This window comes from Pectinophora gossypiella, chromosome 14 (genome assembly GCF_024362695.1).
Source record: "Pectinophora gossypiella chromosome 14, ilPecGoss1.1, whole genome shotgun sequence".
Classification (NCBI taxonomy): domain Eukaryota; kingdom Metazoa; phylum Arthropoda; class Insecta; order Lepidoptera; family Gelechiidae; genus Pectinophora; species Pectinophora gossypiella.
The window spans coordinates 7,764,616-7,779,037 of NC_065417.1; the positions used below are offsets into that span (position 1 = coordinate 7,764,616).

The 14,422-nt window shown below is 37.4% G+C and overlaps 1 protein-coding gene across 1 annotated transcript in view; it reads left to right on the top strand.

Moving 5' to 3' along the window:
- LOC126372669 (BAI1-associated protein 3) overlaps positions 1 to 13,527 on the top strand; it is a 76,406-nt gene extending 62,879 nt beyond the window's left edge. Inside the window, exons 18-26 of the mRNA XM_050018518.1 lie at positions 1,034 to 1,097; positions 2,273 to 2,433; positions 5,110 to 5,200; positions 9,049 to 9,262; positions 9,523 to 9,748; positions 10,321 to 10,486; positions 10,657 to 10,816; positions 11,096 to 11,330; positions 11,675 to 13,527. Of these exons, the coding sequence (XP_049874475.1) occupies positions 1,034 to 1,097; positions 2,273 to 2,433; positions 5,110 to 5,200; positions 9,049 to 9,262; positions 9,523 to 9,748; positions 10,321 to 10,486; positions 10,657 to 10,816; positions 11,096 to 11,330; positions 11,675 to 11,769 (1,412 nt within the window). The 3' untranslated portion in view covers positions 11,770 to 13,527. The remainder of the gene's footprint in view (positions 1 to 1,033; positions 1,098 to 2,272; positions 2,434 to 5,109; positions 5,201 to 9,048; positions 9,263 to 9,522; positions 9,749 to 10,320; positions 10,487 to 10,656; positions 10,817 to 11,095; positions 11,331 to 11,674) is intronic.
- The last annotated feature ends 895 nt before the right edge of the window (positions 13,528 to 14,422 follow it).

The following is a 14,422-nucleotide window of genomic DNA, read 5'->3' on the forward strand; positions in this document are numbered from 1 at the left end:
GCTTTGTGATTTCCTCCGGCGGTGCAACCACTCATCAGATTATTTCTGCTAACTGCACAAAGCCGGTGGTGGTAGCGCGGCTACCTATATCCGTTTTTTCGTCATGACGTGACACAAAGAGCAACGCTTAAATAGTACACGCCGACCCAGGATAATCCTAATGAAAGCCAAACGGCACAAGTGAGCACAGCACACATTAATTTCGCACAGGGAACTAATTCGCGCGTAACTATCACGCAGATTATATCGTGCAAACAGTAAGCCGCAAACATCAAACTCCAGGCCACAATTTCCGAAATAAATGCTGAGAACTACCGACAGTTATGTGGCCGCTTTGAAGTGAGTTCTGAGAGTCGGCAAAGGAATTGAAACGTAAGGGCGAAAGAATACAAGTTACTTTGAGTTAAGCCGACGCGTCGGTGGAGAGGACAAAAGGCGAACGTTCGCAGCGCGCGAGGGCGCCCCTTTAGATAAGCATCGGATCTAAACTGAGGCGCGACACGAAACCTTTTATTGGCCCGAGACGATAAATGCTAGTGATACTAATTTATTACTTACTACACCACTTTGTCAGTTTGCCAACTATTGAATTGCTTCTTTCATAGTCTGATGTTTATTGTAATTTGATACAATGTAATATAAACGACATAAAGATACAAAGAACGAAACGAAACGAACAAAAGAAAGAAACGATATTAACCTTTAAGTAAGTAATCAAGAAGAAGAACGTACGAGTACGTACCTACGTATATTGAGAGTGGAGTTTAGCAATATCATTTTTATAATCATAAACATATAAATTTTGTACCTATGTTAGGAATGAGTTTGTTTTCCTTTTAAGTAATGAAATAACAAATGTCTCTAAAACAGTAAACCTAATCTGAACGGAAACTGCTTCCAAATACAAATACCGGAGAAACGCTGACACGGAAACAGAATGCTGACCCACCCTTTCGTTGCGTTTCTTGTGCGCATTAGTATAATATTTTCCAGCACAGTTATTTTCCTCTTTTAACGTGAACGTTGCTTGCAGACCGGTCGGTGGAGGGGGAGCATCTTGTTAAACACAGCACCTCTTCGGTAGACACGGCGGCATGGTGAGTTTATCATATTTTCTACTTAGCCTGAACATATCTCTTACTAGGGAAAAACTATTAGCTATATATATAAACATACACACTTAGACTACTCACACTAAGCTAACTTGTAATTTGTCAGGAACAAGTCCGATTTTAAAGATTTTTTTCTTTTGTAGGGATATTTTTTTATATCTTTTAAAATCAGGAACATCTTGAGTTGGGCAAATAAATCACATAAAAAGTATTCAACGAAAAATGGATTTGATGTAGTTTTCTGGTAAAATAACAACTATACAATAAAATAAAAAAGTTCAAAAATTAAGGGGTCGCAAGTTGGAAGTGAAACCCTTCATTGACGCCACTATCAATGTATTTTTCCTTTTTGTTCTAGGCCCCGTATAAGGCTTACTTGAGTAGAACTGACATATAGCTTATCTTTCTTTCGATTTAACTCGAACGTACCTATCTCCAGAATATGGCTGCTAAAATCCTGTAGTGTCAAATAGTAACCGATAAAATTAATGCTTGTTTACAGAAGTAGTACTTACTTATTATTCTTTATTCTGTAAGGTACACGAGATAATTTTAGTCATTATCAATATGATAAGATGTGTAACACAACAACAAGATTATTCATTTCACAACACGGGTAGAGTATCTATTTCTTTATGGTATTAACGTTACTAATTGGCAGACAATACAATGCCAGGTTGGTAATCTAACTCACAACCCACAAGATAGAATATAGAAGAAGACAATACAATACAAAGATGTAAAACAAAACGTACCTGTGTAGTGTAGATTGCCGATTTTTTTTTTGTATAAACACAACTGATATAAAAACGAATTAGTCAGTAAATAGGTACGCTAAAGCTAATGGTTCAAAACATGTATATACCTACCTATATTGCCTCTATAACCTCTTATTTATAAGTATTTATAAGTAGTCTTTGATTTTTAGGCTTTTCTACTTAGTGTAAGTATCAAGAATGCTGCAAGATGTCATTTGATTAGTTGTGGCTCTACCAACCCTATTAACAACTTCGGACGTGAAGTAAATAAATAAATTTATTAAAAGTGAAGCCGTAATTTTTATAATAAATACAACGTTGCGTGGTCACTGAGAGCGTAGCTGGTTTATTAAGATTTCAATTTCCACATGAAAGGGAATTAATGAGATTTATTTGTTTTAGCCTGTACCACATGCGGCTTGTGTGGCGTGCGATAGGCGGCGCGGAGGAGGGGACGGTAGGGGGAGGACTGCGACTCCTGGAGGCGGCCTGTGCCACCGCCCTGCACTACGCTGATTTGGTCCACGGCGCACTCGCCGACCAAGGATACTACGAAAATCACGGTAAGTACTACAAGCGCTCACTACGCTTACGCTTGCAGGCATTCTTTTTTTTTAATTTCTAAATTATACCTAAGTATTTTTTACTTGTTTAGCATAACATAAGCCCACGACTATATCCCACATAAAGTAATCAGATAACATCTATCGCGAGATGAACTAAGTAACCACACCTCACCGAGCTTCTTGTTAGACTAACGTGTTAGGTGGTAAGCCGTATCGCCGTTTCATTTGTATGTAACAAGAAAGTTCTAATAACGAAGTATCATTTAGTGTTATGAAAATTAATATAAAAAGTGGTGAAACGGTGAAGGAAACATAGTGAGGAAGCCCTAACCTGTATTGAGCTAGTTTTTCCGTCGCGGGTTGAAAGGTCAGACAGGCAGTCGCTTCTGTAAAAAACCGGACCTGACCTGTAAAATCTTCAGGTTAGGTAAGTGGACCCTAATAATGCTAGGGGGATGATGGTATGAAAATCAAGTTACTCTTTGAAAAGGAAATCGATGGGAATTCAATTGGACGGTCTTATAGAACAAGTGAGTATGCGAAGCTACCACTTGCAAACTGTAAAGCTTACAAAGTCTAGTCCATATTCATGAGCAATATTATGTACCCACTTTAGAACCCTGACCAACTATCATATTTGACATTTAATGAGAGTTACGGTTTAATTTGTATTGCTGTATGTGTACCTAAAGAAATAAATAATAATAATAAAATGTTAATGTGACATGGTTCCAAAGTTAATACATGTTAGTACTCGTGACCGTACTATCATGACCCTTCAGCCATAGTAAATGCCGTCCGAGGCAAACCTACGATATATCACGAAAAAAGAAACAATCGTGTCCCGCGTGACTAAAACCGTGATAGCCCTGTCGGAAGAACAGCGTGACATTACAATCAAGACGAATAGTCGTTACATGAGCTATGTCAGGGGCCTTTGGCGGCTCAATAGTAACCCTGACACCAGGGTTGATGAGGCTGATAGAAGAAGATTGTAATGTCATGGATACGAATCCCGGCTCGCACTCTAAACCACTGAATTCGACTTACGTAAGTATTTGAATTCATGTTCGGATCATAGACAATTGATATCACGTGGTTTCGGGATTTGTGCCCGTTTAATGGTGTGGCGGACCCAACTAGTTGGCCACCTAGTTCCGCCCACATGCAAAAGATGGCGCCACATTCAATAATACAGTCTTCAAGCAATCGTGAAACGCGATATCGAAGTTTACACAGCAAGACGCATATATACAACTTCCAACATAACACCGTTGGATCGTCGCTCCCTAGTCACACTACCAACTTGTGGCTAGCGGGGTACTATGGTCAGTTCAGTCAGGTCAGGTCAGCAGGCAGCACACCATCGCCGCCAAAATGGCAATGGGTTATACTCTTCTGCCTACTCCTTCAGGGATACAGGCGTGATTGTATGTTTAATGACAATAGGATCTCCCCCTATTACATGAGACTTAAACATAGTTGGCACGGAGTGGGTATATATATACTATACACCTCTGTATTTTCTCTGTATTACTGCAAGCAGGCTGAATACACTAACGACATATTATTACCTATTAAGAACATTGTACTTTTTTCATGCAAATAAATGATCTATCTATATATTTGCCTACCCCTTCAAGGACACAGGCGATGCTATGTTATATTTTTTTGTGTGTCGCATGTGTCCTATCTTGTTCACGTGTAATGATTTACTCAAAGCAAAATTGTTGAGATCGCAACTTTCTGTTCTGATAAAGTTCTATAGATAAGTACTTAAGAAGAATGGAATTAAACGATACTTTCTTTGTAAGCCTCCTATTTACTGAATGGAACGACCAAGAGATACTTTTAAATACTACGTATACTGAAAACATAACAATTCATACCATAATCTCACGACTGCGGTAGCCAGACCCACATCCATCGCAAGATGAACTAAATACCCACATCTCACCGAGCTTTCTATTAGACCAACGAATATCGAATTAAATTCGATACAACGAGTATCGAATTAAATATAAATTGAGTCTGCATATTTTATCAAAGATAGACAGATAGATAGGTAAAATCATTTATTTGGTCTACAGTCACAGATGCAGATCTGTCGTTGAATACTTTTATAGAATATGTGGTTATATCTCGCGTATAATGATACCGCTATGCGTTTGATACGTCCGACCCGCCAGCCGATCCGGAAATTTATCCAGCAACTCCCGCCTAAGTTTAGTTACTTAGCAACGTACGTGAAACCATATCGTTCCAAGTTTCTTTATGAAACTTTCTAAACACTTTTATAGAGTTCAAAATAGATTAAACTAGAGGCTGAGTAAGCGATATTGCTAGACATTTATAGTTTTTAAACAATGGGTTTCAGGACTTTCGGGGTTTGAACGATTTGTTCTTATTTTTGATTTTCGTTTCAATAAGTACCCCGCTGTTGTTATGTAATTAATTATATCATTATTACCCAATGGTTACCTGGAACACATTGCTACCTTAGCCCTGCAATAAGGCCCTCTTTTGTACGTTTGTTTAATTTGTATTTTTGTGTTATATGTTCCTATAATTTAATAAAGAATTGTGTATTGTATACAAATCTCGTATTTGATAGTACAATAACTACAGAGTAACCTACAATAACGATTAAAGTTAATTTGTATTTGGTAACAGGCCAAAACAAGACGACGGAGGAGATATGCACGATCGTAAATAACTTGGAGTACGTGCGTCGTTCGCTAGCCGAGTACGACGACGAACACATGTAAGTACTTGTAATCCCAAATTCCCCACCACGTCTTCAAACTATCTTGCAATTTGCGAGCTCGCTTCAATATGCTGCATGTTCATATGCAAGGAAAAATAGTAAACCAGAACTTTTACTTTGCACTTAAATTACAATGGAACATCAACGCTTTTGTAGCCGTGATACTTTACGGGGAAAAGACGCGTACTTCTGCAAGGTAGCTGGGAAAGTTAATACAAAAACCTAATAAAAATACCTACGATGCACAACACCTCTACGGAGCGGCTTTGAAAAACAATAGACTACTAATGAGCTGTACGGGAAAACTGAGGGAAAGGTTGCCTCGCAGACTAGTTGTGGAACAGACTGAAACGAGTTAATTAAGAAGTATGGTGTTTAAGAGAACATGACGCTGCTAGAACTTTGAGGCGCGCTTGTTTTCGAGATCAGTGTCCAAATTTGCATTGGGTAATGAAGCATTATCTCTATGTAGGGTAATGAACACTTTACCTTATCAGACAGACAGAGAATACTTTTTCAGCTACAGTGAAAATAGTTAAAAGTAATAATTAACTGAAAGGCTTGGCAATAAAGACATTATGTGTGTGTTTCATTATAATTTCGCTAATGTACTTACATCCCTGATTCAATCTTTTTTCACTATACTTATCTACAACATAATTTGCATCTAGGTCCCTCTAAACTCCAACCAAAATCTCGATCTGCCAAAAAAAAAAAAACAAAAAAAGAACAATCTCTCGCCTCCAAACATTTTTCTTTTTTCGTATTTTTAATTCCAGCGTAGTGTTGCAATGTCTCGTAAACATTTTACTCGATTAGAATTGACCTTACACTGGACTGCGCATTACTCTATGAAATAAATTTTCCATCTAATTACTCGGCATATCAGAATCCGATGTATCACAAAATCCTAGTTTCACAAGTCGCAAGTAAAACGAAGTGAATTCCAAGTAGTTTGTAGGAAATTCAAGAAGTCGTTAGACGTAGCAATTGAACCTTGCAGGCGTGACATCGTTTGATTATTATCGCTTCAATCGATGTCAATTATTATTATCGATGTCAAGCGTATATTATTATACGCTTCACAGCATCGACGCAGTGAACGACGATCACTTTGAAAATTATGGACTTGTTGTATTGCAGCTGCGTTATAGGGCGACTTATTACAGAACGAGAACTTTCTAATGAGAACCTATATTCAATCACATATACATTGCATTGATGCACTAAAGAACCTAAAGTGTATACATACCTATATGTGCGTGTGTGTGGAAAATTGTGTGTGTTTGTGTGTGCGGGCGAGTGTATTTACGAGCATTATAGTTTAATAACCGTTTGTCTGACATTAGGCCAAATGTCATTTTCACTAAAATAGGTTTTTTTTTACTTGAACATAGGAAACTCGCTTTCGTAAATTTTCGAGACAGATTCAGATTTTAGGAATGAAACTAGCAGCATATTTTATGCAAAAGCGTGATGCGGAAAGGGTTAAAGCCGACTTTCAGATATGAACACAGTATATGTGTTAATTAACACACTTGAAGAAATAGAACGTAGTAATCCGTGAGAGTAATAAAGCAACGGAAACGAAAATCCCACTTTAAGAGCACATATTAAAAGCACCATAGGGTGCACTTTACAACCCTTTTATGGATTCAGCTGGTAGCCAATAAACGCAGGAAAGCACTTGGTTCAATATTGCGACTCCTGTTTACGCAATACGAGCTGAAACTCGGAAGCTATGTTAGTTGTATGTAACCGTATGTGGCTGAAACCACGTACAGAGTTTTCGCGTTCGTTATCGAACATTTCAAATTGCATACGAATTGCAAACGCAGCGAGAGAAACGGTCGCCCGGGGCTCTTGATTCAATCAACTATCAACCCGGGTTTATATTGATATCTGGTATTTTTCCGTTGCATTAAAGTAAACATTGGAATGGAGTAAATGTTTACAGAAGGCTGTTTCTTCGAAGTCCCGGTGGGAAATAGGCGTGATGTATGTATGTATGTTTCTACTGACTATACCACTTAGCCTATCGTAGTTCTATATGCCTATTAGATAGACACAAACAAACAACAATTCAAACACGGACACCGGTGAACAATTTTGAGAATATTTCATTTTCATACTTAACGTTACGTTCTTAGCGATAGAAATATTGGTAAATTAATCATCAATCGATCGAATACCTATCTATCAAGTCGAAGCCGAAACCTAATTTGTATTCGACGCCTTCCACGCATAGTAATCAGTAGCAATCAACCCGATAATCATGTATGCACTTAAAAGCCTTCGGGCTATCATTGATGCTATATGGATTCTTGCGAAGGTTACGAGGGGCGATTGAAGGACTGTCTCAAGTTGCCTGACAACAAAGCAGTACCATGTCATAGATAAATAAAATGGTCTTGTCAACATATACTGTGACGTGTGTTACTGGCCGTTGGTTAGTTTGTGGTCATATTATTTGAATTCTTTTGGAAGACGTCGTTAGTTTTCTGGCAGATTGAATCCAGCGCGGATCGACGAGCCCAAAGAGAATATACTCACTACGTTTAGTCAAGCCTGTGACACATTATCACGTAGGTTTGTTTTCGTCTTCCAAGGTCCTTCAGACCTTTGTATCTAGAGGATGTCGGTTTCTCCTCTATAAAACTTGATTGCAACGTTAATCGTACGTCTTTATCTTCTACCATTGAGGCCAAACGTCTCTACTAAACAAACACACACCCTCTACAGTACTAAGTTTAAGGGCTGGTAGATAATCATTAATTGAGATTTTGTCAATGATGCAGGAAAATATCATCAAAGTTGTTAAGTATTCAAATTTCTTACAGTAAGGGTCAAATCAAAAGAGTCAAAATTACAGCGTCAAAATCGGGAATAGGGTCGCATTGACTATTCATTAACATCTTTTGTACCCGCAATTGCAATTAAGACATTTTTAGATGAACGAGTGTTTAACTAGACAGACCCTTCGCATACTAAACAATGTGTCTAAGTCTTTTATAATAATTTTGTCACTGTCCTTTAATAAAAATAATAAATTAATCATTTATTCCACAAGCCCTCCGTTCTGAGGCCAAAGTTGTATTCAACTCGTAAAATATACTTGCCATCATAATAATCCAACATACACGAACTTACTCCATTATACAAACGTGGGTGCTTAATACTCGTACCTGGAACGAAGTTCGCTACGAGTAAATAGAGTAATATAAGTCAACGTACTTTATTAAAAAAAAAAACTTACTGGTACTTTCCTACTATTCCAAATCCAATAAACGTTTTTGAGTAAAATTTTACTTCCACATAAAATGGATCCTAACTCGACATCCTCAAACCGGTGAGAGCCCTCAGCGCGCCAAATTTATCCGACCAAGTAGTCGATGCCACATGCGACAAATTAACAATAATCCACATTAATAATAAAATGGAGTACTTAAACAAGAAAACGTAGTCTTAAAAATTATCGAAGAAGTAAACGGTGATTAGTAAAAAAAGCTCCGAAACTCTGCGTAATACTGGATTTATATTTCTCATTACTTCTCGTTCTACTGATCACGACCTGTCGGCTACTCCCTTCGATTATAATTTCTCGAGAAGATTAAGTACTTTTAACGAGATCGTTTTTCTTAGATCAACACATTTTTCTTTTACTAAGACAGCAATAAAAGAACTGAGGACGCCGTAAATCGATCACTCTTAGAAACTTTTGTTTTTGTTTCCCTCGGGCAATTTAATAAACTGTTTTAGGGTATTCAGGAATAGTACCGCTATATACGTCGTTTAACTAATTGAAACATGCAAGTAATGACGCATTATCTTCCATGGGCTCGCAGAGAGACGTATAGGTTGATGATGACGATACAGGAGCATGTATCTGTACGTAGTGGCAATGACGACAACGCCCGTCAATTGGTGCGCGGTGCCCTTGGGACGCTGGACGCCCGCGCCGCCCGCGCTGCCAACCCTCTAGCGGCCCGGGCGCGACCACCACTCCGGAAGGCAGTGTTCCACCTGGCTTGGTCACCAGATACCCTGCCTTGCCCTCAGGTACCCGATATATTGTAATATCTCTACAGTAACATCCAATATTCGAAAAATATATAGAAAGTCAGAAACTTTTCGGTATCTTGAACATTCTTGAAGCAAGCTTTATACTTATTAATTAATAGAACTAATTTTGCTCGAATAAATTCGATAACTTTGCCTGTAATCAGAAGAAGTGTGCGAAGCCACAGAACTTAGATTTGAATTGAACTGTATATTTTTTTCCTAGAATTCTAATTTCGATTAATTATTTCATTCAACAGGCCATAACTCCTCTGTTGGAGTTCCTAGATCACCACTTGTCGCAACTAAATACTTGGTTGCTCCCTCGCGCATTCACTCGTGCTTTGGCCGGTTGCTGGAGCGCTGTGTTGAAGGAAGTCTCCACACAAGCAGACGCTGGTGGCGCTGAACGCCCGAGAGTCTACCACCACCGGCTAAGAGAGGCTCTGGATTTACTGGCAGAGTTCTTCCATGCCGAAGGAAAAGGTGGGATGATAAAACCAATCGAAGTTTCCTCACAGAGCGATTCAAACAATTATTGATCTGCGATATTAGGCTAAGGTTGACCATTTGATGACGTTTTAAGCCTTTACATAGACATGTTTTATGTTTAGTAAAATTTTAGTTGTCTAGGTTATCCTACGCTAAATTTAAATTGTCAATTGTTTCGATATCGCTGGAACCGCGTCGGGAAAGTCCCTTTGAACAAAAGCAGCTAAACTGTTCCTGACACTAATGACTATCGTAATTGTTATTTTTGATTGATCTGTCATAAACAGCCATCGTGTCATTATTCAGCTGTTCGGTTACATAGAAATACACCGTTGATAGAAACATGTATAAGATTTTCGAATCTGTCTATTTCCGACGACTCCTGACCGATCCATGGACGTTCACACTTTCCTACTCTAAATTCGTCCCTGAAAAGTTATAGTATGTTAATTCATTGTTCGATCTACATCAAATTACCTCCAAATTCGTTTAATCGTGAACGTGGCTTAACATACTTTCGATTTTGCAATATTAGTGGTGATAATGTCTTATTTTTCTTGGACCAGGTCTTCCAATGTCAGAGGTTCACAACGCAGAATGGGCGCGCCTGGAACAACGCATGCAGTATCACCAAGCTCCTACTGAAGAACTACTGGAGCTCTGGTTGGCTGACAGACTTGCAGACCAAATCCGCACACCGTTGCCGTCTGCGTACGGATCCATTTTAGTGAGGTACGGAATCCGGGCTTCGATAAAATTGACGATCACAATAATTCTTTATGATTTTGTTTTAAAGTTTTCCTTTGCCGTTTTATTTTCTTATCATTTTAAAAATAAATTAAGTAAATCAATATTATTTAATTGAAAAATGACGTACTTAGCTGTCAATTATTTCCTCGTAGGGTGTATTTCAACCACGATTCGCTGTGTGTGGAGGTACTGTCGGCTCGTGACGTCATTCCTCTGGACCCCAATGGGCTGAGCGATCCGTTCGTAGTACTAGAACTGCTGCCCAAACGTCTTTTCCCAAAAGCTCACGAACAGCAGACTAATGTTCAGAAGGTAAGATTAATCACTGTCTTCTTAATGCAAGTAATAATTTATATAACTTTCTCCGTAATGGTTCTACGTAAGTATATCGCTGGAATCAGTTTTGAAAAGCGAAGTGTCTATAAAACATCGTTAACGGTTGCGCCTTCTCCGAGCTTTGTGTTCGCGAAGACGATGTGTTTTGAGTTTAGAGGACGTCGTCTGAAGTTCCGGCTCTAGCTGAACTTTTGCAACTAGTAATATATAATGGACTTTCTTCTTGCTATTAAAAATATATTTTGATTTGCGTAGAAAACTTTGAATCCTGTGTGGGATGAGTGCTTCGAGTTCGCGGTATCACTGGAGTCGTGCCGGTCGCCGCAGGCGGCGCTAGCGCTGTCGGTGTGGGACCGGGACGTGCTCACGGCTGATGACTTCGCCGGTGAGGCGTTTGTGGCCCTCTCCCGCATCCCGGGGGTCAACAGTCACGCACCCCCGGATCCACTGCGCCCTCTCGAATTGCCGCTTATGCAGCTGCACGATCGCAGTAAGTGCTAGCGATTAAGTTCTAAAATAAACTATCCATACTAGGTAATTATTCAAATTAGTAATAAAATGAATAAGTGATGCAATCTACTGGGCGACAAGATGCAAAAATAATACGAAGCTACTTGAAATGCTTGGCACTATACGAAGTTATGTAAGTATGTCAAATTTAAATTCAAATTAAGATTCAGGGTGCGCTCCTTGGTCTCACGTTGAGGACAGCCTTAATGTAGACTACCTATTAAAAGGACCCGGTCTTAAGCTTTAAATCTTTGATGAACTGTACTTTAAGATCTAATTTTCCGCGCAATAATTTATTATGCTCGTAATAAATTTCCGTTCCAGATCACCCCATCTTACAGATACTAGAGTCTCGTACAACGGACAAACTAGCTGTGGATTTCGTCAAAAAACAAAAGTTAAGATTTGCTGAACAGTAAATATTACTTTGTTTATCTAACTTCATATCAGTTTTGAAAATTGATTACCTATATTATTTACATTTACGCACAACGTCCATCAAATGTCGACAATATTAAACAAAATATATTTTAAAAAGAAAAGAATTTCATATTTATAAAATCAAAATTTAGTTATTTACTTATATTGATATATTTATTGTTATGTATATAAGCATTTATTGTATTAAGAAAGTCACTTACAGTATTATTGTATAAAATACTACAAGACTGTGTAATTCATCTATTCATGAGAGAAACGTTTATTGTGAGTCTTCAAATTTTATATGTGTATAGATAGTGCACCCTCGGAGCTTATGTCCCTAGTCGTTAGTCTCTCTTAGAAGTTCCCGACCAAGTACTTTAAGGTTCGATATAAACCATTAATTCAATTGACATAGGTATCAACCTCCAGTACTGTATACGTATCCTTGCCAAATCCGCGCAACAAGTGTATATGGCAGAAGTCTACACAAACGAAGCGCCGCACTTTCAGTGTCTATATGTAGCTGCATGCATCATATGTAAATAGATACCTACCAGTTTTTACCAAGTACTATTTTGTTTGTACCTTTTGTATATCCAATTTTATATAATGCACTCCGCTTTATGGACACTTTATGTATTGTTTTATAACTGACTTTACTGCTCAATGCACTTTACATTTGATAACATATTTATTGCAACTGTACTCGCTTTAAATGGAAATAAAATTATAAATCACTTGTATTTTCTACCGATGTTGTAATGAAACGAGCTTTTTACCTCTTTACTGTCCATCATACTAAACCTTTGTCTTTGACGACTGATTTTCATCGTTAGTTTAATAAATGTAAAAATTTTATAACTTTATGTGAAATGTTCATTGTGTATACAAATGTATTACTACTTTATAGAGGAACATATTGTATTGATGTTTATTAGCGAATGACTTTATCGAATCCAATATTATGGTGTAACAATTAGCATACAGTGTCTAACATAATCTTACGTTAAAACCATGGAAAGCTCATAATATAAACGTACCTAACTGGAAAGTGTTATTTAATATCGTGAACAACAGTAGATATACTTATACATTAAGATTTATATCGTCTGTGTACCACTGCTGAGTGTCTCCTGTCGATACGAGGAAAAGAATGGATCCATATCTAAGTCAAACCTAATCATATCGCGGAGCTTTTAACTATATCAACTTACCTTCATAAGATTTGCTACAACAAATTATGAAATCAAAGTTTTTGAATCTTGGTAATACGAACAAGACCATTCCAAAAGTCAATTAAAATTAAGCTATTTACAAAAAAGTTCTTTTACATTTTGGAATTATAGAGAATATTTTTATTGCTGATCGCTTTTGGTGATTAAAACATTTTTTTATACAAAAATAACTTTTTATACGTACTTAAATAAAGTATTGAATGTTAATTCGATCCAGAGCCGCATTTGTCACATGAATAAATATTTCCTTGTGAGAACAATTACAGAGATTGTTTAGAAACGTTAGAAAAACGAAGAGGAAGGTCCTCGAACGGGAGGGAAAATAAAATACTTGAAAAAAAAAATACATACATAACCATATTCTGTAAGTACTTATAAGATGTGTGTGATATTATGCAGAATTCAAGTCTATGTTATAAATTCTCTGCTAGAGCTCAAGAAGCTGAATATGGATGTCTTATTTACTTACCTACTTTACTGCGGTGTATGTAACATTGTCACATTATTGACAGTTGTGTTCCTGGCTTTAATAAATCAAATAAAGACATGTTGTTATTTTATTTGAATAATGTCGTCGCGTTCCAAAATCTTGAGAACATGGAAGTGCAATTTCATATTTATTAATAGACTTATTCAGTTCTTATTATATTATATCTTTACCGTTGAGAACACGTATCCTATATATTTTAGGTCCTATGTTTACGTCCTATTTGTCACAGTTGTTTATGAAGGTTCTCATAAAAATAAATTGTAAAATGGTCGGTCCAGACAGGCACAGTAACTTGTTACGAGCAGATCATAAAACATCATATCATGTCTCTGCTTTAATGAACGTATTACAGGCGATAGGTCATATCATCCGACAGCCGTCATTTCCAAACAATAAAACTATGGGGTTTGGATTCTAAAAGGACTTTGGACCTTATGGGTAAGTATAAAAGAACAAACGGAAAAAAACAGGAAGTAGTTAATTTACTACTAAGATTACAAAAAATGATTTGTTGTTATAATGTAGTGTAGGTATTGTTCATTATTTACTTATGTTTAATAGTCTTTATAGGTGGCTTGAAGTCGCGTCTGTCATTTACTGATACAGTTCAAAATACAACTTTAATCACGCTACATACAATATTTTTTTCACTGAAATAATTGTATTTTTAGTTCATTTTCATTTCGTAATACAAAGGAAATTAGCTTAGGGTAAACATTACAAATGTGCATATGGTCTACGCACTATCAAGAATTTTCTTAGGATTCAGTATTTTTACATGACTTGTAGATTGCCCCGGAAAATTTTAGAACCCCGATACCAACCCCGCCGGCGTGGTCGACTATTCCCTTATTCACTGCTTATCGCTATCGACCCACCAGGGACGATTCATTCTTTCAAATATTTACCTCTCAGATGACGCCC